Here is a 27,351-nt window from a genome sequence, read left to right as displayed (position 1 = left end):
AATGCGGGTGAGGGGTATGTGAGGGAATGGGGTGAAGGGTGAGGGGTGTGTGGGGGGAATGGGGGTGAGGGGTGTTTGGGGGGAATGGGGGTGGGGGGAATGGAAGTGAGGGGTGGGTGGGGGGAATGGGGGTGAGGGGTGGGTAGGGGGAATGGGGTTGAGGGGTGGGTGAGGGGAATGGGGGTGAGGGGTGTGTGGGGGGAATGGGGGTGAGGGGTGTGTGGGGGTGAGGGGTCTGTGGGAGAATGGGGGTGAGGGGTCTGTGGGTGGAATTGGGGGTGAGGGTTGTTTGGGGGAATGGGGGTGGCGGGGAATGTGTGTGAGGGGTGTTTGGGGGGAATGGGGGTGAGGGGTGTGTGGGGGGAATGGGGGTGAAGGGTGTGTGGCGGAAGGGGGTCAGGGGTGTGTGGGGGAATGGTGGTGAGGGGTGTGTGAGGGAATGGGGGTGAGGGGTGTGTGAGGGAATGGGGGTGAGGGGTGTGTGAGGGAATGGGGATGAGGGGTGTGTAGGGGGGAATGGGGTGTGGGGGGAATGGGGGTGAGTGGTGCGTGGGGGGAATGTGGGTGAGGTGTATGTGAGGGAATGGGGGTGAGGGGTGTGTGGGGGGGAATGGGGGTGGGGGGAATGGGGGTGAGGGGTCCGTGGGAGAATGGGGGTGATGGGTCTGTGGGTGGAATTGGGGGTGAGGGTTGTTTGGGGGAATGGGGGTGGCGGGGAATGTGTGTGAGGGGTGTGTGGGGGGAATGGGGGTGAGGGGTGTGTGGGGGGAATGGGGGTGAAGGGTGTGTGGCGGAAGGGGGTCAGGGGTGTGTGGGGGAATGGTGGTGAGGGGTGTGTGAGGGAATGGGGGTGAGGGGTGTGTGAGGGAATGGGGGTGAGGGGTGTGTGAGGGAATGGGGATGAGGGGTGTGTGGGGGGGAATGGGGTGTGGGGGGAATGGGGGTGAGGGGTGCGTGGGGGGAATGGGGGTGAGGTGCATGTGAGGGAATGGGTGTGAGCGGTGTGTGGGGGGGAATGGGGGTGGGGGGGAATGGTGGTGAGGGGTATGTGAGGGATTGGGGGTGAGGGGTGTGTGTGAGGAATAGGGGTGGGGGAATGTGTGGGAATGGGGGTGAGGTGTGTTTGGGGGGGAATGGGGGTGGGGGGAATGGGGGTGAGGGGTATGTGAGGGAATGGGGTTGAGGGGTGAGTGGGGGGAATGGGTGTGGGGGGAATGGGGTGAGGGGTATGTGTGGGAATGGGGGTGGGGCGATTGGGGGTGGGGGGTATGTGAGGAAATGGGGGTGAGGGGTGTGTTGGGGGAATGCGGTTGAGGGGAGTTTGGGGAGGAATGGTGGTGGGAGGAATGGGGGTGAGGGGTATGTGATGGAACGGAGGTGAGGGGTGTGTGGGGGGAATGGGGGTGAGGGGTGTTTGGGGGGAATGGGGGTGGGGGGAATGGAAGTGAGGGGTGGGTGGGGGGAATGGGGGTGAGGGGTGGGTAGGGGGAATGGGGTTGAGGGGTGGGTGAGGGGAATGGGGGTGAGGGGTGTGTGGGGGGAATGGGGGTGAGGGGTGTGTGGGGGGAATGGGGGTGATGGGTCTGTGGGAGAATGGGGGTGAGGGTTGTTTGGGGGGAATGGGGGTGGGGGGAATGGAAGTGAGGGGTGTGTGGGGGGAATGGGGGTGAGGGGTGTGTGGGGGGAATGGGGGTGAAGGGTGTGTGGCGGAAGGGGGTCAGGGGTGTGTGGGGGAATGGTGGTGAGGGGTGTGTGAGGGAATGGGGGTGAGGGGTGTGTGAGGGAATGGGGGTGAGGGGTGTGTGGGGGGGAATGGGGTGTGGGGGGAATGGGGGTGAGGGGTGCGTGGGGGGAATGGGGGTGAGGTGTATGTGAGGGAATGGGGGTGAGGGGTGTGTGGGGGGGGAATGGGGGTGGGGGGAATGGTGGTGAGGGTTTTGTGAGGGAATGGGGGTGAGGGGTGTGTGGGAGGAATAGGGGTGGGGGAATGTGTGGGAATGGGGGTGAGGTGTGTTTGGGGGGGAATGGGGGTGGGGGAATGGGGGTGAGGGGTATGTGAGGGAATGAGGTTGAGGGGTGTGTGGGGGGAATGGGGGTGGGGGGAATGGGGTGAGGGGTATGTGAGGGAATGGGGGTGGGGGGAATGGGGGTGGGGGGTATGTGAGGAAATGGGGGTGAGGGGTGTGTTGGGGGAATGCGGTTGAGGGGAGTTTGGGGAGGAATGGTGGTGGGACGAATGGGGGTGAGGGGTATGTGATGGAACGGGGGTGAGGGGTGTGTGGGGGGAATCCGGTTGAGGGGTGTTTGGGGGAAATGGTCGTGGGGAATGGGGGTGAGGGGTGGGTAGGGGGAATGGGGCTGAGAGGTGTGTGGGAGGAATGGGTGTGAGCGGTGTGTGGGGGAATGGGGGTAGGGGAGTGTGAGGGAATGGGGGTGGGGGGAATGGGGATGAGGGGTGTGTGGGGGAATAGGGTTGAGGGGTATGTGGTGGGAATGGGGGTGAGGGGTGTGTGGGGGAATGGGGGTGAGGGGAGTGTGGGGAGAATCGCGGTGAGGGGAATAGGGGTGAGATTTGTGTGGGGGGAATATGGGTGAGATGTGTGTGGGGGAATGGGGGTGAGGAGTGTGTGGGGGAATTGGGGTGGGGGAATGGGGGTGAGGTGTGTGTGGGGGTAATGGGGGTGAGGCGTGTGTAGGGGTGTGTGGGGGGAATGGGGGTGAGGGGTGTGTGGGGGGAATAGGGGTGAGGGGTGTGTGGGGGAATGGTGGTGAGGGTTTTGTGAGGGAATGGGGGTGAGGGGTGTGTGGGAGGAATAGGGGTGGGGGAATGTGTGGGAATGGGGGTGAGGTGTGTTTGGGGGGGAATGGGGGTGGGGGAATGGGGGTGAGGGGTATGTGAGGGAATGAGGTTGAGGGGTGTGTGGGGGGAATGGGGGTGGGGGGAATGGGGTGAGGGGTATGTGAGGGAATGGGGGTGGGGGGAATGGGGGTGGGGGGTATGTGAGGAAATGGGGGTGAGGGGTGTGTTGGGGGAATGCGGTTGAGGGGAGTTTGGGGAGGAATGGTGGTGGGAGGAATGGGGGTGAGGGGTATGTGATGGAACGGGGGTGAGGGGTGTGTGGGGGGAATCCGGTTGAGGGGTGTTTGGGGGAAATGGTCGTGGGGAATGGGGGTGAGGGGTGGGTAGGGGGAATGGGGCTGAGAGGTGTGTGGGAGGAATGGGTGTGAGCGGTGTGTGGGGGAATGGGGGTAGGGGAGTGTGAGGGAATGGGGGTGGGGGGAATGGGGATGAGGGGTGTGTGGGGGAATAGGGTTGAGGGGTATGTGGTGGGAATGGGGGTGAGGGGTGTGTGGGGGAATGGGGGTGAGTGTGTGGGGGAATTGGGGTGGGGGAATGGGGGTGAGGTGTGTGTGGGGGTAATGGGGGTGAGGCGTGTGTAGGGGTGTGTGGGGGGAATGGGGGTGAGGGGTGTGTGGGGGGAATAGGGGTGAGGGGTGTGTGGGGGAATGGGGGTGAGGGGTGGGTGGGGGGAATGGGTGTGAGGGGTGTGTGGGGTAATGGGGGTGAGGGGTGTGTGGGGGAATGGGGGTGAGGTGTGTGTGGGGGAATAGGGGTGGGGGGAATGGGGGTGGGGGAATGGGGGTGGGGTGAATGGGTGTGAGTGGTGTGTGGGGGGAATGTGTGTGTGGTGTGTGGTGGTAGGGGGTGAGGGGTGTGTGGGGGAAGGGGGTGAGGGGTGTGCGGGAGAATGGGGGTGAGGGGTGTGGAGGGAATGGGGGTGAGGGGTGTGTGGGGAGAATGGGGGTGAGGGGTGTGTGGGGGGAATGGGGGTGAGGGGTGTGTGGGGGGGATGGGGGTGAGGGGTGTGTGGGTGGAATGGGAGTGAGGGGTGTGTGGGGGAATGGGGGTGATGGGTGAGTGGGGGAATGGGGGTGGGGGAATGGGTGTGAGCGGTGTGTGGGGGGAATGGGGGTGAGGGGTGTGTGGGGGGAACGGGGGTGAGGTGTGTGTGGGGGAATAGGCGTGGGGGGAATGGGGGTGGGGGAATGGGGGTGGGGTGAATGGGGGTGGGGTGAATGGGGGTGGGGTGAATGGGGGTGAGTGGTGTGTGGGGGGAACGTGTGTGTAGTGTGTGGTGGAAGGGGGTGAGGGGTGTGTGGGGGAAGGGGGTGAGGGGTGTGCGGGAGAATGGGGGTGAGGGGTGTGGAGGGAATGGGGGTGATGGGTGTGTGGGGGGAATGGGGGTGTGGGGCGTGTGGGGGGAATGGGGGTGAGGGGTATGGGGGTGGGGGAATGGGGGTGAGGTGTGTTTGGGGGAATGGGGGTGGGGGGAATGGGTGTGAGTGATGTGTGGGGGAAGGGGGTGAGGGGTATGTGGGGGAATGGGGTGAGGGGTGTGGAGGGAATGGGGGTGAGGGGTGTGTGGGGGGAATGGGGGTGAGGGGGTTGTGGGGGGAATGGGAGTGAGGGGTGTGTGGGGGGAATGGGGGTGAGGTGTGTGTGGGGGGAATGGGGTTGAGGGGCGTGTGGGGTAATGGGGGTGAGGGGTGTGTGGGGGAATGGGGGTGGGGGGAATGGGTGTGAGTGGTGTGTGGGGGGAATGGGGGTGAGGTGTGTGTGGGGGGAATGGGGTTGAGGGGAGTGTGGGGGGAATGGGGGTGAGGGGCGAGTGAGGGAATGGGGGTGAGGGTCGTGTGGGGGGAATGGGGGTGAGGGGTGTGTGGGGGGGAATGGGGGTGAGTGGTGTGTGGGGGGGAATGGGTTGAGGGGTGTGTGGGGGGAATGGGGGTGAGGGATGTGTGGGGGAATGGGGTGAGGGGTGTTTGGGGGAATGGGGGTGGGGGAAATGGGGGTGTGGGGTGTGGAGGGAATGGGGGTGGGGTTGTGTGGGGGGAATGTGGGTGAGGGGTGTGTGGGGGGAATGGGAGTGAGGGGTGTGTGGCGGGAATGGGGGTGAGGGGTGTGTGGGGTAATGGGGGTGGGGGGAATGGGGGTGGGCGAATGATGGAGGGTTGAATGGGTGAGTGGTGTGTGGGGGGAATGGGAGTGAGTGATCTGTGGGGGAAGGGGGTGAGGGGTGTGTGGGGGGAATGGGGGTGAGGGGCGTGGAGGGAATGGGGGTGAGGGGTGTGTGGGGGGAATGGAGGTGAGGGGGGTGTGAAGGGAATGGGGGTGAGGGGTGTGTTGGGGGAATGGGGGTGAGGGGCGTGTGAGGGAATGGGGGTGAGGGGCGTGTGGGGGGAATGGGGGTGAGGGGTGTGTGGGGGGGAATGGGGGTGAGTGGTGTGTGGGGGGAATGGGGGTGAGGGGTGTTTGGGGGAATGGGGGTGGGGCGAATGGGGGTGTGGGGTGTGGAGGGAATGGGGGTGAGGGGTGTGTGGGGGGAATGGGGGTGAGGGGTGTGTGCAGGGAATGGGGGTGAGAGATGTGTGGGGGGAATGGGGGTGAGTGATGTGTGGTGGGGTGGGTGTTTGGGGGAATGGGGGTGAGGGGTGTGTGGGGGAATGGGGGTGGGGGGAATGGGGGTGAGGGGTGTGGAGGTGAGGGGTTGAGGGGTATGTGGGAGGAATGGGGGTGGGGGGAATGGGGGTGAGGGGTGTGTGGGGGAATGGGGGTAGGGGAATGAGTGTGAGGGGTGTGTGGGGGGAATGGGTGTGGGGGAATGGGGGTGAGGGGTGTGTGGGGGAATGGGGGTGTGGGGTGTGTGCGGGGAATGGGGGTGTGGGGAATGGGGGTGAGTGGTGTCTGGGGGGAATGGGGGTGGGGGGAATGGGGGTGAGGGTGTGTGAGGGAATGGGGGTGAGGGGTGTGTGAGGGAATGGGGGTGAAGGGTGTGTGGCGGGAATGGGGGTGAGGGGTGTGTGAGTGAATGTGGGTGGGGGGAATAGGTGTGAGGGGTGTGTGGGGGAATGGGGGTGTGGGGGAATGGAGGTGTGGGGGAATGGGAGTGTGGGGTGTGTGAGGGAATGTGGGTGAGGTTTGTGTGGGGGGAATAGGGGTGAGGGAATGGGGTTGAGGGGTGTGTGGGGGAATGGGGGTGATGCGTGTGTGAGGGAATGGTGGTGAGGGGTGTGTGGGGGGAATGGGGGTGAGGGGAATGGGGGTGAGGGTTGTGTGGGGGAATGGGGGTGGGGGGAATGGGGGTGAGGGGTGTGGGGGTGAGGGGTTGAGGGGTATGTGGGAGGAATGGGGGTGGGGGAAATGGGGGTGAGGGGTGTGTGGGGGAATGGGGGTGGGGGAATGAGTGTGAGGGGTGTGTGGGGGGAATGGGGGTGGGGGAATGGGGGTGAGGGGTGTGTGGGGGAATGGGGGTGTGGGGTGTGTGCGGGGAATGGGGGTGTGGGGAATGGGGGTGAGTGGTGTCTGGGGGGAATGGGTTGGGGGGAATGGGGGTGAGGGGTGTGTGAGGGAATGGGGGTGAGGGGTGTGTGAGGGAATGGGGTGAAGGGTGTGTGGGGGGAATGGGGGTGAGGGGTGTGTGGGGCGATGGGGGTGGGGGGAATGGGTGTGAGGGGTGTGTGGGGGAATGGGGGTGTGGGGGAATGGGGGAGAATGAGGGTGTGGGGTGTGTGAGTGAATGTGGGTGGGGGGAATGGGTGTGAGGGGTGTGTGGGGGAATGGGGGTGTGGGGGAATGGGAGTGTGGGGTGTGTGAGGGAATGTGGGTGAGGTTTGTGTGGGGGGAATAGGGGTGAGGGAATGGGGTTGAGGGGTGTGTGGGGGAATGGGGGTGAGGCGTGTGTGAGGGAATAGTGGTGAGGGGTGTGTGGGGGGAATGGGTGTGAGGGGTGTGTGGGGGGAATGGGTGTGAGAGGTGTGTGGGGGCAATGGGGGTGAGGGGAATGGGGGTGAGGGGAATGGGGGTGAGGGGTGTGTGGGGGAAATGGGGGTGTGGGGAATGGGGGTGAGGGGTGTGTGAGGGAATGGCGGTGAGGTGTGAGTGGGGGAATGGGGGTGAGGGGTGTGTGGGGGGAATGGCGATGGGGGAATGGGGGTGGGGGGAATGGGTATGAGGGGTGTGTGGGGGCAATGAGGCGTGTTTGCGTGGATGGGGGTGAGTGATGTTTGGGGGGGTGGGTGTTTGGGGGAATGGGGGTGAGGGGTGTGTGGGGGAATGGGGGTGGAGGGAATGGGGGTGAGGGGTGTGTGGGGGAATGGGGGTGGAGGGAATGGGGGTGAGGGATGTGTGGGGGATTGGGGGTGAGGGAATGAAGGTGAGGGGTGTGTGGGGGATTTGTGGTGGGGGAATGAGGGTGACGGGTGTGTGGGGGGGAATGGGTGTGTGGGGGGAATGGGGGTGGGGGGAATGGGGGTGAGGGTGTGTGCGGGAATGGGGGTGAGGGGTGTGTGGGGGTGAGGGGTGTGTGGGGGTGAGGGGCGTGTGAGCGAATGGGGATGAGGGGTGTGTGGGGGTCATGGGTGGGGGGAATGAGGGTGAGGAGTGTGTGAGGGAATGGGGGTGAGGGGTGTGTGGGGATGAGGGGTGTGTGAGGGAATGGGGATGAGGGGTGTGTGGGGGGAATGGAGGTGAGGGGTGTGTGGGGGGAAGGGGGATGAGGGGTGTGTGGGGGGAAGGGGGATGAGGGGTGTGTGGGGGGAAGGGGGATGAGGGGTGTGTGGGGGGAATGGGGATGAGGGGTGTGTGGGGGGAATGGGGGTGAGGGGTGTGTGGGGGAATGGGGGTGAGGCGTGTGTGGGGGGAATGGGGTTGAGGGGTGTGTGGGGGGAAGGGGGTTGAGGGGTCTGTGGGGGGAAGGGGGATGAGGGGTGAGGGGTGTGTGGGGAAATGTGGGTGAGGGGTGTGTGGGGGGATGGGGGTGGGGTGTGTTTGGGGGAATGGGGGTAATGGGGTGGGGGGAATGGGGGTGAGGGGTGTCTGGGGGGAATAGGGGTGAGGGGTGTGTGGGGGAATGGGGGTGAGGTGTGTGTGGGGGTATGTGGGTGGGGGAATAGGTGTGTGTGGGGGCGATGGGTGTGGGGTGTCTGTGGGGCAAATGGGGGGGTGGGGTGTGTGGGGATGAGGGGGGATGGGGTGGGGGGCATGGGGGTGAGGGCTGTGTGGGGGGATTGGGGGTGAGGAGTGAGGGGGGATGGGGGTGGGGGGAATGTGGGTGGGGTGGGGTCTGTGTGGGGGGATGGGCGTGAGGGGTGGGTGGGGATTATGTTACTGGACTCATAATCTAAATTTCCAGCTGCCACCAGTGCACCCTTTGAATTTGAACTCAGTATAATATAAAATGCTGGTATTAGTAAATGTGACTCCCCCTCCCCCACTCCCTCCCCCTCCCCTTCCCCCTCCCCACCCCCTCTCCCTCAGGGGCTAAATTTCCATGAGGAGGGGCTGAATTGTTCAGAAGCCGAAACTCAGTTTCTGGTCGGGGGGCAAATCCCGCTGGGAGGTGGAATATGGCCATTCAGGGCAGGAGGTAAGGACACTTCCCCACTGGAGTTCCCACTGCCCCCATACTCAGTTTGTCCTGTGCCCCAGTCACTGAGCAGACCCACAGACACATCGACTATTGAGGTGTGGCTCTTGGGCTGCACCACACTGGGAATTGCTCTTCTTGTAAAGTTGCTGATTTCCATCGTTGTGGCAGTGTGAAGCTGGCTTTGCAATGTCTCCCTCAGTTACCAGCACTGCTGCTCCCTCTGAGCCAGCAGAGAGAGTTAAAATTAGCCAAAGCCATCTTAACCCCTGACACTGCAGCTGGGTCAACAGACCTGGTCAACAATGGAGTGGGATGGAGAAAGTTCCACCCATGTATCAGCAGACTATTCTGCCATGGGGTGAATCACAGCCTGATCCAGTATCTGTGCCGAGGTGCACTGTGTGGGTACACTGGCTGCTTCATCCTGCCCTAACTCAGGGACATTGTCCCGTTCCTAGTGTTACACAAGCTGAGGTCAGTGAGCAATATCAATTGGACCAGGGCCAGCACCACCCTGGGTAAACCATTTGTCCACTGAGCCTGGGGGTGGGGGAGAGAGGGGAGGGGGTGGGGGGGACACTGGACGTAAAAGTGACCCCCATGGGTCAAGCAGGTCTGGACAGAGCCCATTGCTAATTTAATACAGTCTGACAATTACCTGCAGCACTATCAGACACTGACAGTGGTGACTGGGTCCAGCCAAACTCTGCAAATTGATCCAGCGCCGAATCCCCCAGACTTGTAAACGGGTCAAATGTGGAGCCGTCTGTAAGAAGGACAAAAGCATGAAGAGAAGACAACAGACAACAAACCCGGGGGTGCCCAACCCTCTGCTCTGACACCCCCTATCAGAGCCCTGGATGCCAGTTTCCCTCGTCTCCTCTGTCAGTGTAATGCAGGGCATCAGAGATTCAGCTCTGATAAAGCAAGCAGAAGGGAGTGAAAGGCAGTTATAGTTAGAGAGGGGGCAGGACAGACAGTGTGGTCAACAGGGAGAGAGACAGGGAGGAAGGGAGTGGGGGGGGGGGGTGGAGGGAGAGAGAGAGAGATGGAGAGGAGGAGAGCAGGTGAAACAGAAATAGTAGAGGGGAAAGAAGTGTGTGTGAAGGTGAGATAGGAAATGGGAGAGAGGGTACCAAGAATGAGAGGAGAGTGAGTGAGAGAAGGGAGAAATATACAGAGAAAGGGAAAGTTGGGAAGGGAGAGAATGTGGGAGACAGAAGAGAAGGGACAGAGAACGAATGGGTAATGAAAGAGAATTGGTGTCCCAAATCAAAGTCACAAGCGACATCCTATGTGACTGTGTTAAAGGTAGACTTTCCCTCCTTGGCCTTCTTGACCTGTCTGCAACCTTTGACATGTTAACCACACCATCTTCCTCCAATGCCTCTCCAATGTTATCCAGTTGGGTGGGACTGCTCTCACCTGGATCCAATCTTATTCTTATCTATTTAATCGGAGCTAGAGAATCACTTGCAATGGCTTCTTTCCTACTCCCACACTGTTACCTCTGTATCCTACAAGGATCTGTCCTGTGCACCCCCTTATTTTTCATCTCCATGCTGCCCCTCGATGACATTATCCGAAAGCACGATATCAGTTTCCACATGTACGTTGACGACATCCAGCTCTACTTCACCACCACCTCTCTCGACTCCTCCACTGTTGATAAATGATCAGACTGCTATGCTTTCCTCTCATGACGCTTCAAAGCCATCCTGTTTCTAAGGGAAATTTTATTGCTCCATGCTACAAAGAAGTTTGACTGTTAATCCTTTAACTGTCCACAATGTCCAATGCATTTCCATAACATCGCCTGACTCCACTCCTCCCACAGCTCATCTGCTACTGAAACCCTCCTCCATGCCTTAGGAACATAAGAAATGGGAACAGCAGGAGGAGGCCATTCAGCCCCTCAAGCCTGTTGCACCATCCAACGAGATCACAGCTGATCAGTGATCTAACTCCATCTACCTGCCTTTGCCCCATGTCCCTTAGTAGCTCTGAATAACAAAAACCTGTCAATCTCAGGTTTAAACTTAATAATTGATCTAGCATCAACTGTTTGCATAGAGAGTTCCAAACTTTCACCACCCTTTGTGTGTAGAAGTGTTTCCTAATTTCACTCCTGAAAAATCTGGCTCTATCTTTAAAGACTATGCCCCAGTCCCAGACTCCCCAACCAGGAGAAATAGTTTATTCCTATCTGTTCCTCTTAATATCTTGAAACTTTCTATCCAATCATTCCTTAACCTTCTAAATTCCAGAGAACACAATTCTAGTTTGTGTAATCCCTCCTGATAATTTAACCCTTTGAGTCCAGGTATCATTCTGATAAATCTACACTGCACTCCCTCCAAGGCCATATATCCTCCCTAAGGTGTGGTGTTCAGAACTGCTCACAGTGCTCCAGGTATGGTCTAACCAGGGCTTTGTATAGTTGAAGCATGACTTCTACCCCCTTGTATTCTAGTTTTCCAGATATAAATGCCAGCATTCCATTATTCTGTGATTATTTTCCAAGACTGTAAGCTAGAGGGGCAGGAGTAGACCATACAGCCTGGTGAGCTTGCTCCGCCATTCCCTACTATCATGGCTGATCTTCTGCCTCAACTCCACTTTCCCGCCCACTCCCAGTATCTGTACCTGTATTTTCCTTACCTGTTCATGACATTTTAATGATCTGTGTACCTGGAGCTTCAAGTCTCTTTGAACCTCTACGGTTTCTAACTTTTCAGCATTTAGAAAATACCCTGTTCTATCCTTTTTAGGCCCAAAGTGGATAAACTATTATCTCCAGTAACCTCCCATTTGTTACCTGCAGACTTGGCTATTCCCACTCTTTCTCGGCCGGCCTCCCATCTTCCACCCTCCCTAAAACCTCAGCACAACCAAAACTCTGCTGCTTGTATCCTAACTCGCACCAAGTCCTGTTTACCCATCACCCCTGTGCTCGCTAACCTACACCGTGCAAATTCTCATCCTTGTTTCAAATGCCTCCATGGCCTCGCCCCTCCCTATCTCTGTAATCTCCTCCAGCCACACAACGTTCACCCTCCCTGAATTCTCCATTCCTCTGATTCTGACCTCTTGCTCATCCCCCACTTCCTTCATGCCATCATTAGTAGCATGCAGTCAGCTGTCTAGGTTCTAAACTCTGCAATGCTCCCCCTAGGCGTCTCTGCCTCTCCAAGTCTCTCTCTTCCATAAGACTCTCCTTAAAACTATCTTTTGCACACCTCTCCTCCTTTGACTTGGTGTGACTGCTCTCTGATACCAACTTTTCTCTATATTAAAGGTGAACATAACAAAGAAAGTGAATAGATAAACTTGCAATGAAGAACTACCAAGGAACTGATATGAGCAAGGAATCTGTAGGGGACATTAAAATGGGTTTATATTAATTTTCCACCACAAATGTCCAAATGTTTGCAAGTGGTGAGTTGGTAAAAAAGTCTTTGTTTCAATTTGAAAGAAAGAACCCTGACATGATCTAGCAGGAGGTCTCTTAGCAAATTGTTGTTATTGCAGATGCTGCTGTTTCAGTTTCATTGCTAATCAGTATCTGGTCTCACCCACCAGCACCCCCCCCCCCCCCCAACAGACCCGAACACTTCCAGCCAAGGGGCCAACAGAACTTCCCTGGGAGACATAATGGGGTGCCTCCAGTTGCTCAAACTCACACTGAGGGTTTCCGAGCTCCAGGGGCAGCTGGATTCACTACGGGACATATGGGTGGCTGAATGTTTCCTGAATTACCGGTTTCAGGAAGTGGTCACCCCCACAGCCAGAGAGTTCAGAATAGCAAGTGGGTGGCCACTCGGAAGGGTAGGAAGAGGAAGGCAGTGCGGGCATCCCTCAGGAGTGTGGTACTCTCAAACCAAGAGGCAGCATTAAATACCAGTGAGGGTGATGACACCTTGAAGGAGTGCAGCCCTAAGCCTGGCACCGTGAGGCAAAGGACTGCACAGGGGATACAACAAAGTGTAGGAGTGTAGCATTAACTGGGAATGTGATAGTTGTGGGGACAGACAGGTAATTCTGCTACTGTCAATGTGGGACCTGTATGGCATGTTGCCTCCCTGGTGCCAGGTTAAGGAACATCATGGAGAAGATGCAGAACATTCTGTGTGGGAAGAGGGAGAGTCAGAAGTCGTGGCCCATGCTGCAACCAACAACGTGATGAGGAAGAGGACTGAGCTCCTGCAGTCAGAATTTAAGGTAGTGGGAGGAAGTTAAAAGCAGGACCTCAAAGGATTACTGCCGATGCCATGCACTATTGAGAGCAGAAATAGGAGGATGTGGCAGGTTAATGTGTGTCTAGAGACATTGTGCAGGAGGGAGGGCTTCAGATTCCTGGGACATTGGGACAAGTTCTGTGGCCAAGAGGATGGGTTATACCCGAACAGTGCGGGGGCCAATATCCTGATGGGCAGGTTAACTAGTGCTGTTGGGGGAGGGTTTAAACTAATTCAGCAGGGGGATAAGAACCATGATGTAGTATTAAAAAGTACAATAAAGGTGTACAGAGGACTAGGAGAGACAGAGTTAGAAATAACACAGAATCAGGTGGGATCACCGAAAATACAAAAAGGTCTAAATTAGGTTTGGAGTGCATGGGTGTCCCGTTTGTATTCTGTCATGGGATCTGGGCGTCGCTGGTACGACCAGTATTTATTGCCCATCCCTAATTGCCCTTGAGAAGGTGGTGGTGAGCTGCCTTCTTGAACAGCTGCAGTCCTTGGGGTGTAGGCACACTCACAGTGCTGTTAGGAAGGGGGTTCCAGGATTTTGACCCAGCGACAGTGAAGGAACGGCGATATAGTTCCAAGTCAGGATGGTGTGTGACTTGGAGGGGAACTTGCAGGTGATGTCCTTCCAGGTAGTAGATGTTGAGGGTTTGGAAGGTACTGTTGAAGGAGCTTTGGTGAGTTGCTGCAGTGCATATTAAAACTGGTACAATATGAAAGGTTACAGACTTGAAATGTTAACTTTGTTTCTCTCCCCACAGATGCTGCCTGACCTGCTGAATATTTCCAGCACTTTCTGTTTTCATTATAGATGGTACACACTGCTGCCACTGTGAGCTGGTGGTGGAGAGAGTGAATGTTTAAGGTGGTGGATGGGGTGCCAATCCAGCGGGCTACTTTGTGCTGGATGGTATCGTGTTACCTGAGTGGTGTTGGCACCACACTCATCCAGGCAAGTGGAGAGTATTCCATCACTCTCCAGACTTGTGCCTTGTAGATAGTGGACAGGCTTTGGGGAGTCAGGAGGTGAGTTACCCGCTACAGAATTCCCAGCCTCTGACCTACTCTTAAAGCCACGGTATTTATATGGCTACTCCAGTTCAGTTTCTGGTCAATGGTAACCCCTAGGATGTTGATAGTGGGGGATTCAGCGATGGTAATGCCATCGAATGTCAAGGAGAGATGGTTAGTTTCTCTCTTGTTGGAGATGGTCATTGCCTGGCACTTGTGTGGCACGAATGTTACTTGCCATTTGTCATCCCAAGCCTGGTTATTGTCCAGGTCTTGCTGCATTTCTACACGGACTGCATCAGTATCTGAGGAGTCGCGAATGTTGCTGAACATTGTGCAATCACCAGCGAACATCCCCACTTCTGACCTTATGATTGAAGGAAGGTCATTGATGAAGCAGCTGAAGATGGTTGGGCCGAGGACACTACCCTGAGGAACTCCTGCAGTGATGTCCTGGAGCTGAAATGATTGACCTCCAACAACCACAACCATCTTCCTTTGTGCGAGGTATGACTCCAACCAGTGGAAATCCACAAAGTATGGTTAATAAGGTTGATGAATTACAGCAGCAAAAATAACCACATGGAAATATGGTGTAGTGGTGATAGCGGAGACCTGGCTCAAAAAAGGGAGGATTGGATGCTTAATATTCCTGAGTACAAGGTGTTCAGGAAAGGAGAAAGGAGGAGGGATAGCAGTTTTGATTAAGGAAAATACTACAGTGTTAGAAATATCCTTGATGATCAAAGACAGAATCTATTTGGTTGGCGTTAAGAAACACTAAAGGAGCAATGACTATGTTGTGTATTTTATAGACCACCAAATAGTGGGAAAGTGATAGGATAACAGATTTGCAAGGAAGTTACTGAGAGGTGCTTGAACTCTCGGGTAATGTTAATGGGAGACTGTAACTACCCCAATGTTGAATGGGACAATGATTGTGTTCAGGCCTGAGAAGGGGAGGAATTTCTGAAGTGTGTCCATGAGAATTTTCATCATCAGTATGTTTCCTGCCCAATGAGGAAGGAGGCATTGCTGGATTTAGACCTAAGGAATGAAGTGGGTCAAGTGGAGAATGTCTTAGTGGGGGAGCATCTTGGAAATAGTGATCACAGTCTCATAAGGTTTAGATTAGTTATGGAGAAGGAAAAGGGAGCAATCTAGAATAAAAATACTTAACTGGAGGAGGATAATTTCAGCAAATTCAGCCTGGGTATATTGGAATCAAAGACTGGATGGTGGAATTGTAATGGAGCAATGGGCAGTCTTTAAAGGGGAGATGGTTTGGGTAGAGTCTAGATACATTCCCTCAAAGGGGAATAGGAGTGCAACCAAAGCCAGAGCTCCCTGGATGACGAGGTTAGAGAGCAGGATGAAGCAGAAGAAGAGGATGTATGACAGATGTCAGCTTGATAAGACAAGGGAGAATCAGGCTGAATATAAGAAAGTAGAGAGGACAAGTGAAAAAGAGAATCGGAGGGGCAAAGTTACCAAACGAGAATAGATTGGCAGTTAACTTAAAAGGGACTCCAAAGGTCTTCTATAGGCATAGTAACGGTAAAAAGGTTCTCGGGGGAGCAGTGGAGCTGATTCAGGATCAAAATGGAGGTCTATTGGTGGAGACAGAGGCATGGCTGAGATACTGAGCATTTTGCATTGGTGTTTACCAAGGAAAAGAACTTTGCCAAAGCTACAGTAACTGAGGAGGTTGCCTGAATACTGGATTAAATAAAAATAGAGAAAGAGGAGGTACAAGAAAGGCTGGATGAGTAACCAGGTCCAGATGTGATGCTGTGGGAAGTAAGGGTACAAATTTACTGCATCACAGAATTGTTACAGCACAGAAGGAGGTCATTTGGCCAGTTGTGTCTGTGCTGGTTCTCTGAAAGAGTCATTTACCTCGTGCCACTCCCCCACCTTTTCCCTGTAGTCCTGTGCATTCTTCCTTTTCAGATAACAATTCAATTCCCTCTTGAATGCCTCGATTGAACCTGCCTCCATCACACTCTGGCAGTGCATTCCAGATCCTGACCTCTCACTGCGTAAAAAAGCTTTTCCCCATGTCACTATTGGTTCTTTTGCCAATCACCTTAAATCAGTGCCCTCTGGTTGTCGATTCTTCTGTCAATGGGAACAGTTTCTCTTTGTCTACTCTGTCCAGACCCCTCGTGATGCCGAACACTTCTATCAAATCTCCTCTCAACCTTCTCTTCTCCAAGGAAAACAGCTCCAACTTCTCCAATCTATTCTCAGAACTGAACTTCCTCAAATTGCGAAGGTGCTGTCCAATCCTCCTTAGATATCGGACTAGAGGATTGCAAATGTCACACTCTTGCTTAAAAAAGGATGTAAGGATAAACCTGACAACTACAGGCCAGTCAGTTTCACTTCAGTTGTGGGGAAGCTTTTAGAAACAATAAACTGGGTGATCAACAGTCACTTGGATAAGCATGGACAAACACAGGAGAGCCAGCACTGATTTGTTAAAGGCAAATCATGTTTGACTAACTTGGCTGAGTTTTTTGATGAGGTAACAGAGGGTGGATGAGGGCAGTGCAGTTAATGTTTGTGTATATGGACTTTCAAAAGGTGTTTGACAAAGGACCACATAATAGACTTGTTATCAAAACTGAAATTCATAGGCTTAGAGGGGCAGCAACAGTATGGAAACAAGATAGGCGAAGGGACAGAAAGTCGAGAGTTGTGGTGAATGGCAGTTTTTTGAACTGGAGGGAGGTGTTCCCCAGAGTTCACTACTCGGATCACTGCTGTTTTTGATACACATTAATAACTTGGACTTGGGGCTACAGGGCACAATTCTGAAAAGTGATGACACAAAACTTGAAATGATAGTAAATTGTGAGGAAGATAGTGTTGGATTCAAGAGGACAGGCTGGTGAAATGGCCAGACATGTTGCCAGATAAAAGTAACGTAGAAAAGTGTTTGGCAGCATGAGGAGAGACAATGCAAGCTAAATGGTACAGTTTTAAAAGGGGGTGGAAGAACAGAAAGACCTGGGGTTGTGGGGGGGGGGGGGGGGGGGGAGGGTGGGGGCGGTATTTGTGCAAAAATCCTTGGAAGTGGCAGAACAGGTTAATGAAGCAGTGGCCACAATTAAACATTTTTCTTCCGAAATGATGTTAAGGTTGGGAATGGAACACTTTTCATTCAGGTATCCAGCATTAGCATCAAACTCTCCCTGGTCTCCATTTACCTGGCTCACTGGGACCTGGTCGAGCGGTAGAGGTGCTGGAGGATGACACTGCTGCCCAAGGATCACTGGACTGGCTGGTAGCTGCTGGGCCAGGAGCTTGGGCCCAGGGATCGGTGTCCCATACCTGTGGAGAGGTGGCACTGGTGTCTAAAGATGGCCAAGAATTTGCTGCACTTGGGACAGATGCTTTTGTACCTGAAAGAAATCACATACAGTGTGTCAGCATTGTAATAAAGAGCCACAACAAATCGTGCCGTTGTGGCAGGATTCCTCCCCTCTTGCCCTGTGCAGCAGTGTGTGGGATCTCTTGCTCTTTGAGAACTCACTTCTTCCCTTCCCAACACATAGCCCCGTTCCATTTCACACTCTGCCCCAGTGCAGTCGGGCTGCTCGGATTTTCGAGCTCAGCTGATGTGCTGGGCCTGGTTTCACTGAGTCTCTGCAATCCCTCTCCCTGCCAAAATGGAATGGCATTGACAGGCTTGTGTCAGCCATTGAGTTGGAGGCAGGGCGGGGCTTATGGCAGGACTCTCAGCAAACAGTCTGCAGCCTTGATCGAAACAGCAGCAACATGTCATGATAAAAACCAAGTGATTCCTCAAAATGCAGTGATTAGAGGATAGGAACAGAATAAAAATTTAGTCCATAAGATCAACTTTCAGCAGTGCGGGCTCCTGGTGTGATTGATGGGAAAATTACCCAATATCCTGGACTCAGCCTGGGGTATGTGATCTCCAGATCAGGAGGAGGTGCTGTGTTACTGCTCACTGACCTTTCAAATACAGTCTGGACCCCAGTCATGCTCTGTTCTGGGGCAGTAGCAGGGGGACTTAGCAATGTCCTTCAGATCCATCAATCTGAAGTAGGAGGTGTAATGAGTTCTTTATGTTGTCTGTTGCAACATAAATGAGATGCATGGAGTCCAGTTTGCTGAAGATTACAAACAGGTTTATTAACAGCTAAACTATTAGATACAGTACAGAGAAAACTATTTGCAGAACCTTCATCTGAGTGTCACAGTTGCAGACTGACTCTGGCTTGTAGTCACATGACTACATTCTAGTACTCATCTCATTGGCATATTGAGATCTTAAAGGGACATCACTCTTAAGGTGATCATATAACATCCCCTTTCTTTCCAAAAATAAGTCCTGTATGCTACAAGTAAAAAACACATAAAATTAGATATCAGAAGTAGTTATACGGGACAGAGACAATAAAATTTGCAGGTATAAGGATAGGGATTGTGAAATTTACAAGTGCAGAGGCTTAAAAGTCCATATAGCATTTTGGTGGTTTGACAACTCTTGCTCGGAGAGTTTGAGTCTCATCTGTTGCTGTTTTTTCTGAAATTTCTCCCTCTCTGCCTTCAGCCTGCTAACATACTCTGTTGCTTTTCTCAAGATGACCACTTTTGAGGCCTTATCATTCTTGGAAAGATCCGGCACCCCATCTTGAAGAGCCAATAGACAATGCTTCAACTCATTCCTCCTCAGGACATTGTGTGTCCTTCGCCTCTCCTCATCCTCTGCGTCTGAAGGCCTGGGGCTCGAGGCTTGTTGGGGGAGGAGTACTTGGCTCCGTGGAGGTACCTATCTGCTCTGGCTCGTTGTGGTGCTGGCAGTTCTCTAGAGAGCAGAAGTGAAGGCGCGGCATAGTTGTGTTGTTGCTGGGTTTCCACACTGCACCATTTGATGCTGGTCAGAGTCTGCGAGCGGGTTCCGATTCTTGGAGATTTCCCCTTGGCAATGCTCCCCACGGCCAGCCTTTGCTTCTCAGTAGTGACAAAGTCGATCTCTTCTTCTGAGTCGCTGGAGCGCGAGGAAACACTGCCTGTTGACATAGGATTTTCGCCATCTGTGTTTGGATCTTCATTCTCTTGGTGTGACGTCTCTGAGAAGGGGCTGATACTCTCCAAACCAGAACCACTGGGATCCTGGAGGAACTGTGACTCAATGTGGGTACTCTTGGTCTCTTCTGCCGTAATCGGTACCTTGTTGGCTTTATGGATAGTGATGTTGAGGTCCTTACACACTGGTAGACCTGCCACTGCTGGTCCGCTTGTGTCTACCAGGTCGATTATTTGTGGTTTCCATGCCGACTTGCCATAGCTGCATTACATTGTTAGTGTGCTGCTTCAAGGGATTAGTGATCCATTGCAGATAACTTGACAGTAGTCGGTTGCATCATTAATTTCCAACACCTCTGGTAGATATCCTTCAGGATTCAGACTCGTAGGATATTTGCACTTGCTTCTGTGTCAATCTTAATCCTGAGTGGGTGTTTGCCAACTTTCTTTGGGCACATGATGTTAATGGTAGCAAAAGCTTCCAGTTGTTTAGGAACATAGGAGCAGGACTAGGCCATTCAGCCCATCAAGCCTGCCCCGCTATTCAATATGATCATGGCTGATCATCCACTGCAATGCCTTTTTCCCACACTACCCTCATATCCCTTTATGTCATTTGTATTTAGAAATCTGTCAATCTCTGCTTTAAACATACTCAATGACTGAGCTTCCACAGCCCTCTGGGGTAGAGAGTTCCAAAGATTCACAACCCTCTGAGTAAAGACATTTCTCCTCATCTCTGTCCTAAGTGGCTTCCCCCTTATTTTGAAATTGTGTCTCCTGATTCTAGACTTCCCAACCAGGGGAAACATCTCAGCTGCATCGACCCTGTCTATCCCTTTAAGTATTTTGTAGGTTTCAATGAGATCACCTCTCATTCTTCGAAACTGTAGAAAGTACAGGCCCAGATTCCCCAATCTCTCTTCATAGGACAGTCCCACCATCCCGGGAACAAGTCTGGTGACTTTGTTGCACTCTCTCTATGGCATTAATATCCTTCCTAAGTTAAGGGGATCAAAACTGCACGCAGTACTCCAGATGCGGTCTAACCAAGGTTCTATACAGTTGAAGTAAGACTTCACTACTCCTGTACACAAATCCTCTTGCGATAAAGGTATATAGTATATATAAATGATTTGGAGGAAAATGTAGCTGGTCTGATTAGTAAGTTTGCAGACGACACAAAGGTTGGTGGAGTTGTGGATAGTGATGAGGATTGTCAGAGGATACAGCAGGATATAGATCGGTTGGAGACTTGGACGGAGAAATGGCAGATGGAGTTTAATCTGGACAAATGTGAGGTAATGCATTTTGGAAGGTCTAAAAGAGGTGGGAAGTTACAGTAAATGGCAGAACCCTTAGGAGTATTGACAGGCAGAGAGATCTGGGTGTACAGGTCCACTGAAAGTGACAACGCAGGTGGATAAGGTAGTCAAGAAGGCATACGGCATGCTTGCCTTCATCAGTCGGGGCATAGAGTATAAAAATTGGCAAGTCATGCTGCAGCTGTACAGAACTTGAGTTAGGCCACACTTAGAATATTGCGTGCAATTCTGATTGCCACACTACCAGAAGGCCTGGAGGGTATTAGCTATGAGGAGAGGTCGGATAAACTCGGATTGTTTTCACTGGAACGACAGAGGTGGAGGGGCGACATGATAGAGGTTTACAAAGTTATGAGTGGCATGGACAGAGTGGATAGTCAGAAGCTTTTTCCCAGGGTGGAAGAGTCAGTTACTAGGGGACATAGGTTTAAGGTACGAGGGGCAAAGTTTAGAGGGGATGTGCGAGGCAAGTTCTTTATAGAGAGGGTGGTGAGTGCCTGGAACTTGCTGCCGGGGGAGGTGGTGGAAGCAGGTACAATAGCGACATTTAAGAGACATCTTGACAAATACATGAATAGGATGGGAATAGAGGGATACGGACCCCAGAAGTGCAGAAGGATTTAGTTTAGACAGGCATCAAGATCGGCACAGGCTTGGAGGGTCGAATGCCCTGTTCCTGTGCTGTACTGTTCTTTGTTCTTTATACCATTAGCCTTGCTAATTGCTTGCTGTACCTGCATGTTAGCTTTCAGTGACTTATTGACAAGGACACCCAGGTGCCTTTGTATATCTACACTTTCTAATATCGTATCATTTAAGAAATATTCTGCACATCTGTTCCTCCTACTAAAGTGGATAACCTCACATTTTTCCACATTATATTCCATCTACCATGTTCTTGCCCACTCACTAAGTCTGTCCAAATCCCCTTGAAGCCACTTTGCATCTTCCTCACAACACACAATCCCACCTCGTTTTGTGTCACCCACAAAGGAAGGAAGGAAGGTTCCGCGGACTTTGCTCTGGCTGCACTCCCCCGAGGAACCATCGCTCTCACCAGCATCCAAAATGGAAAACTAATTAGCAAGCAAGATAGACTCAGGGAACTCCTGCACTGCCTGCCTGGTTCTCTTAGACTGCCTGGCAGTCACCTATTCCCTCTCTGCCTACATGGTCCTAACCTGCAGTGTGACCAGCTCCCTAAACGTGCTATCCACGTAGTCCTCTGCCTCGCAGATGCACAACAGTGACTCCAGCCACCGCTCGAGTTCCGAAATCCGGAGCTTAAGCTTCTGCAGCCGGTGACACTTCCTGCTGATGTGTTCATCTAGGATATGTGGTGCGTCCATGACTTCTCACAGACCGCAGGATGTACATTCCACTTGGCCGAGCTGACCTGCCATAACGTAACTTTAAAAACTTATTACAATAAGTAAAATAAATTACCAGTTACTCACCAATCAACTTCTTCCCCTGTACCGAAGAGAGAGGCAGCTACTGGAGGCTGAAAAACGTGGGAAGGGAAGGGCAGGGTGGGGAGGGGAAGGTAAGGGAAATGACCAAACCCTCACCTTACACTCTGTGAACCAAAATGTACTTTCTTCTTAATGTATGTTCCCCTCCTTACCAAACTCCCTTCCTAACACTCTGTGTCCTCCAGCAGCACCCAGTGTGTGATTTCATCAACATGAGTGTCAGGTTCATGATGTGAAATGCCTGTTCATCTTCCATCTGAGAATTACTTCTCTCTGAGTTTTGTCTCAGGTCTGTTTCACTGTTGACCTCATGTATTGGCTTGCATTTACACAGGTCTCTGGAGCTCTCCTTGCTGCTGTTGCCCTTTGCTGCACCTGTCTTCTGTTTGTTTGTGTCCTACTGTGACTTCTGGCTGCCTCTTTGGAGCCAGGTTTCTTGTATAGGTGGGCCCAGTGTCGTTTTGCACCACACAGCTTGCACAAATCTTGAAATGCAGGACAACTTTGCAATGAGTGGGACAAACCACACTTATCACACAGCTTGCTTGCTCTTTTCAACCTGGTTATGGTGTCGATACTGTTGGCTGCACCTCGTGCTTGCAGGTCCTGCTGTCCAGCTACAATGGCTTTGTATTTCCTGCCATCTTCCAGCAGCGCATCAATACTGTGAGCTTCTTTCCCCCCCAAGAGATCTTTCTGAAATGCTTCAATGGGTGTCAATACAATCACTAGCTCCATTTATTGCTCTGACAGCTCAGTTTCTGAAAAATTACATTCATTGCCCATGCTCCAGCATCTACTGATGAACTAGTCTATTGATTCCTGTGGCTGGTGCCTGTAGAACATCAATGCCAAAATTCACTCGTAATCGGAACTGATCTTCTAGCATTTTCCATATCTTTACGGGATCTTTCTGGTCCTCTTCGGATAAGCCAGCGGTGTTGATTCTGTGTAATCCCTCATTTCCAACTGCTATCAGTATTTTTACAACCTGCTTCTCTGGTTCTACAATTACTTGGTCTGTGAATCATAACTGCTTCTTTGTTTAAAAAGTTTGAACTGAGATAGAATACCCAAGGTCTTCCAGTTCATGCTGGGAAATTTAGTATCCATCTTTCTGCTGTGCTTTTGTTTAAAACTTATTTCAAGACCTGTTCTATGACGCTGCACTGTTTCCCCTTTAAGAAACTCTCTCTGTTATTTAGACTAGCTGCTTGGATGGAGAGGAGCAGATGTTTGATAGTGTTCTCTGTTTATCTTGCTTACAGCGCTTAAGCTTGTCTGTTTTACACAGCTGTTCAATAGGCTGTTCAATCACTTTATTTTGCTAGAGTTTCTTTATGTTGTTCACGCTCGAGTGGTTTAATGATTTTTTTTATACTTTGGCTGCGTGAATGGAGACTCTGCTTTGATCAAGCTTTTCCCATGCTTTTTGCTATCAGATGTCTCCTGTAATGGCGCTGACCTCGATCAGCCTGGGAGAGGAATCAGGTCTTCGCCATTTTGTTTTAATGGAGTCTTTGAAAAAAAATCAACTTTTTATGCACTTCCAAGCTTCATTTTTTTAAACCAGTATCCCTCGACCGTTGGCACAATGACTCACCCGACTGCGGGAATTTATTTGCAGCCTGTTGTTCTGAGCGCTGCCTTCTACAACTGGAGGTATGTTCTTTTATCTTTCCACTGTTTAGTCCAGTATTTCTGTTGAACTTTCTCTCTTTTGACTGTAGGAAGGGTCGTTTTCACAGTTGTTTTAACCATGGTCTTCAACTTAGACTTTGTCTTTTCACCAGCACTGCCACCATATAATGAGTTCTTTATGTTGTCTGATGCAACATAAATGAGATGCATGGAGTCCAAAATGCTGAAGATCTCTAACAGGTTTATTAACAGCTAAAATATTATATACAATACAGAGCAAACTATTTGCAAAACCTTCGTCTGGGTGTCACAATTGCAGAGTGACTCTGGCTTGTAGTCACATGACTACATCCAGGTACTTAGCTCATTAGCATATTGAGATCTTAAAAGGTCATCACTCTTAAGGTAATCATACAACAGGAAAGGCTGTACTTTAAGCTTTTTGGATGCCCACAGGAATCCAGGAAAGAAAGGACTTGCACTTCCTTCCCTCAGGACATCCCAAAGTAATTCACAGACAATGAAATATTGTTGAAATGTTGGCCAGGACACTGGGGAGAACTAACCTGCTCTTCTCCAAATAGTGCCAAGGAATTTGTTACCCTGCCGACTAAGAGGGAAGACAGGGCTTCGGTTAATATCTCGTCTGAAAACAGGCACTAGACAGATTGCCAGAGGCTGGTACTTTACCCAGGTGGCAATCTTCAGGGTGAGTATCAACATGGAGTATTTGCCAGTCAATGTTCAATTTTGCTGGATACGAGATAGCCTCTGCCCTCACTCACTGTCTGCCTGAACACTACGTCCAACAGGAGTCTCTGCTGGAGTGTGAACACTGAGCCCAATTCTCTCTCTGCTCAGAGATTTCTCTTTCTCCTCAAAATCCAAAGACTCCCACTGGAAATTCCCAATTACCAGGACTCTGGAGGAGGACAGAAATGGCATGATGGTTCCCGTGATCGAGAATCCCATGGACAATGTCTAGCCTCACATGTGAAGCATGGGTATGGAAGAACTATCAATAGAGGCCCAACACATCTCAGACCAACAGAGTTACAACACACACACAGGGGCTGATTCCGTAAACGTGACACTAGCTGTGATTTCCTGGCATGTTTGGTTATGAGGGGAGCCTCAGTATGCAGCACTGTCAGTGAATGGGTGGGGGGGGGGGGGGCGGGTGGTGGTTGCTGAGGCTCCCTGCCCATGTTTATACAATCAGCTCTGTAATGCTAAGTTCTAGTACTGACACAACATCAAACTTATGATTGGAAAACCTTACCAAGAGTATCCCAAAGGTCGGGAGAGGCTGCGGAAGGAGGTGAGGCCATGTTTCTGCTCCCCCATGGATGACTTTGGGAGGCACCATTGAGCTGGGTGCCCCACGGATCAGCCCTGCTTTCTGTCCCAGTCACCGGGGCCCCAAAGACATCAGCCAGCTCCAGCAGTGAGGACTAGATAGAGAATGGAACACGACTGTTAGAGAACTGGGCAGTATTGGCCAATCCACAATATTCCTTCTTTACAATGTCTCCCCTCCCCCTCCTGGAAGGGGTTAGTTCCCGTTGGGGTATGGCTCCATTTAGTTAAGGCAGGCAGCCCATGCTTCACCCAAGTGTTCACTCTCTGTGGGTATTGGCAGACTATTCTCACCTGCTCTATACTTGTGCACTGGAGAGCAATCAGGTACAGGAACTCGAGTTGAATCTTTGCCTCTCTACACCAGTGATTTTGGGGTCAAGCTGTAGAAACTCAGGGCTGTGATGCTTCGCATGTCGACTTGCCTGCGAACACTCAGTGTCATTGCATACACATTGGGTGATGTAATGGGGAGTGTGCCTGGTCCTCAGGAACTGTAACAGTTGGAGAGTAGGACACAGGTGTCTCTGTTCCTGCATCTTAGACACACTGCAGGATGGAACAGATGCACACATATACAGCAACTTTCCCTTCCTCAGGACATCCCCAAGTGCTTCCCAGTCACTGATTTACATATCACGTGTCGTCACTGTAGTTATGTTGGGAAACGTAGTGAACCACAAACATCAATGAAATTAATGACTTGATAATTTGTTTTTGTGATGTTGATTGAGGGATAAATTTTGTTCTGGACACTGAGGGAACTCCCCTGCTCTGCTTCAAAATAATACTGTGGGATTGTTGACGTGCACCTGAGAGAGTAGACGGGGGTCTAGGTTTAACATCGGATTGAGAGACTGCACCTCTGAGTATCAGCCTGCATCACATGCTCAAGTCTCGGGAGTGGGACTTGGACTTTCTGATTTACAGGCCAACTGAGCCACTGCTGACAGTTACACTGGTCTCGGGAGACTCGCCTCAGTTTGGCAGAGGGAGAACTGGAGAGCTGGGTTATACCTCATTTCTCCCCTCGGATATTTCACTCTCTTTGCGACTTTGTTCCAGTGCTCTCCTTAGACTTTCATCCTCTTCCTCATCATCCTCGTCAAGGGATGACCTCACTCTTAGTTCCTACAAAATAAGAGAAACAAATCTCCTGGGTTAAGTTGCACTTGAGCAAGGTGGAACTTGTGGAAAGAGGAATCTGGAGAAATAGTCCCAATGTCCCAACAGGTTCTATCATCAACACAAGACATGGAGCAAACGGCTTTCTTTATGTTGTCACAGAACAGACTAATTTTGCTACAAGAAGAATCACATGTCTAGTTTTCCTATGAAGGCCTTGCACTACCCAGTCCAAATGGCTGAGATGCCAGCTCTACCCATTCACATAGTAACCCTTAGTGACACCAACCTGTGGCACCACTTGTGTTTTACTGGGATGACATTTTTGAGTGTTTCATGCAGGTACAAAGTACAGTCAGATTCCCCAGGACTCGATGATATTGTCTAGTGCTGTGCTGGTCCTAACAGCTCAGCAACACAGTTAAGCTCAGCCAAGAGAGGCAAGTGAACAGATGCACCGCCTGACACCAATCCACCCGACACTGAGCCACCTGACACCGAGCCACCTGACACCGAGCCACCCAACACCAAGTCACCCGACACCAAGTCACCCAGCACCCGACACCGAGCCACCTGACACCGAGCCACCTGACACCAAGTCACCTGACACCAAGTCACCTGACATCCCGCCACCCAGCACCCGACACCAAGTCACCTGAGATCTCGCCACCCAGCCCAGAAATGAGTCACTTTCTATCCTTGGGTTACCAACTCTAGTTGGATGTATTCCTGGAGGTTTAATCACATGACCTCCTGTCTCAAACCATCCGCCCCCATATATGCATCATTGGTCCATCTTCCAGGTGCACTGCTTTACCAGGCCAACTGGAAAGCGAACAACCTCTTTTATTACCCGGGGGGAGCAGAGATATTGGTTAGATTAAAGATAAATCGAAAGCAGGTGCTCAATAAGTTGGTATCACTCAAGTTAACAAGTCATCAGTTGGATGCATCCTAGGTTGTAGAGGGAAGCTTGGGTGAAGATAGCAGAAGCACTGACCACAATCTTTCAATCCTCCTTGGCAATGGTAATGATGCCAGTGACTGGCGGATTATAAATGTTACAGGCCTGTTTAAAAAGGGGAGAGGGATAAATCTGGTAACTATAGTCAGTCAGTCTAACGTCAGTGTTGGGAAAACTGCTAGAGGTCAATTTCAAGGACAAAATGAAATCTTACTTGGAGAAGTATGGTTAATAAGGGACAGCCAGCACAGATTTGTTCAGGCAATTCATGTCTGGATAAGCTGATTGAGTTCTTTGATTTAATAACAAAAAGGGTCGATGAAGGTAGTGCAGTAGATGTTGTGTATATGGACTTTCAAAAGGCATTTGATAAAATACCACATAACAAACACGTTTAGGAAATAGAAGCACATGGGGTTAAAGGGACGGTAGTAACTTGGGTACGAAATTGGCTAAAGCATGGGAGGTAAAGAGTCATGATGAACAGATGTTCTGACTGTAGAAACGGATGCTGAAGGATGCCCTGGGGGTTGTTATTAGGACGATTGCTTTTATTGTTATTTAGAAATAGCATGATCTTGGTTATAGGAATACAGTTTCAAGTTTGCAAATTATATAAAATTTGGAAGCACATGAAATGGTGAGAAGGATAGTAACAGACTTCAGGAGAACACAGTAAAATGGACAGACAAATGGCAGATACAATTT

General features: G+C 51.8%; 1 protein-coding gene across 10 annotated transcripts in view; it reads right to left on the bottom strand.

Moving 5' to 3' along the window:
- Positions 1-27,351, bottom strand: part of LOC137384172 (epsin-2-like) — a 292,528-nt gene that overhangs the window by 38,042 nt on the left and 227,135 nt on the right. For all 10 annotated transcript variants that reach the window (XM_068057790.1, XM_068057792.1, XM_068057795.1 and 7 more), the window contains 4 exons: positions 25,572-25,685; positions 24,478-24,649; positions 16,906-17,100; positions 9,088-9,195 (listed from right to left, as the gene is read on the bottom strand). In XM_068057790.1, coding sequence (XP_067913891.1) covers positions 9,088-9,195; positions 16,906-17,100; positions 24,478-24,649; positions 25,572-25,685 — 589 coding nt within the window. The remainder of the gene's footprint in view (positions 1-9,087; positions 9,196-16,905; positions 17,101-24,477; positions 24,650-25,571; positions 25,686-27,351) is intronic.

Source organism: Heterodontus francisci, chromosome 26, assembly GCF_036365525.1.
Source record: "Heterodontus francisci isolate sHetFra1 chromosome 26, sHetFra1.hap1, whole genome shotgun sequence".
Classification (NCBI taxonomy): Eukaryota; Metazoa; Chordata; class Chondrichthyes; order Heterodontiformes; family Heterodontidae; genus Heterodontus; species Heterodontus francisci.
The sequence above is the reverse complement of the archived record's forward strand: the minus strand, read 5'-3'. Positions and strand labels throughout refer to the sequence as shown.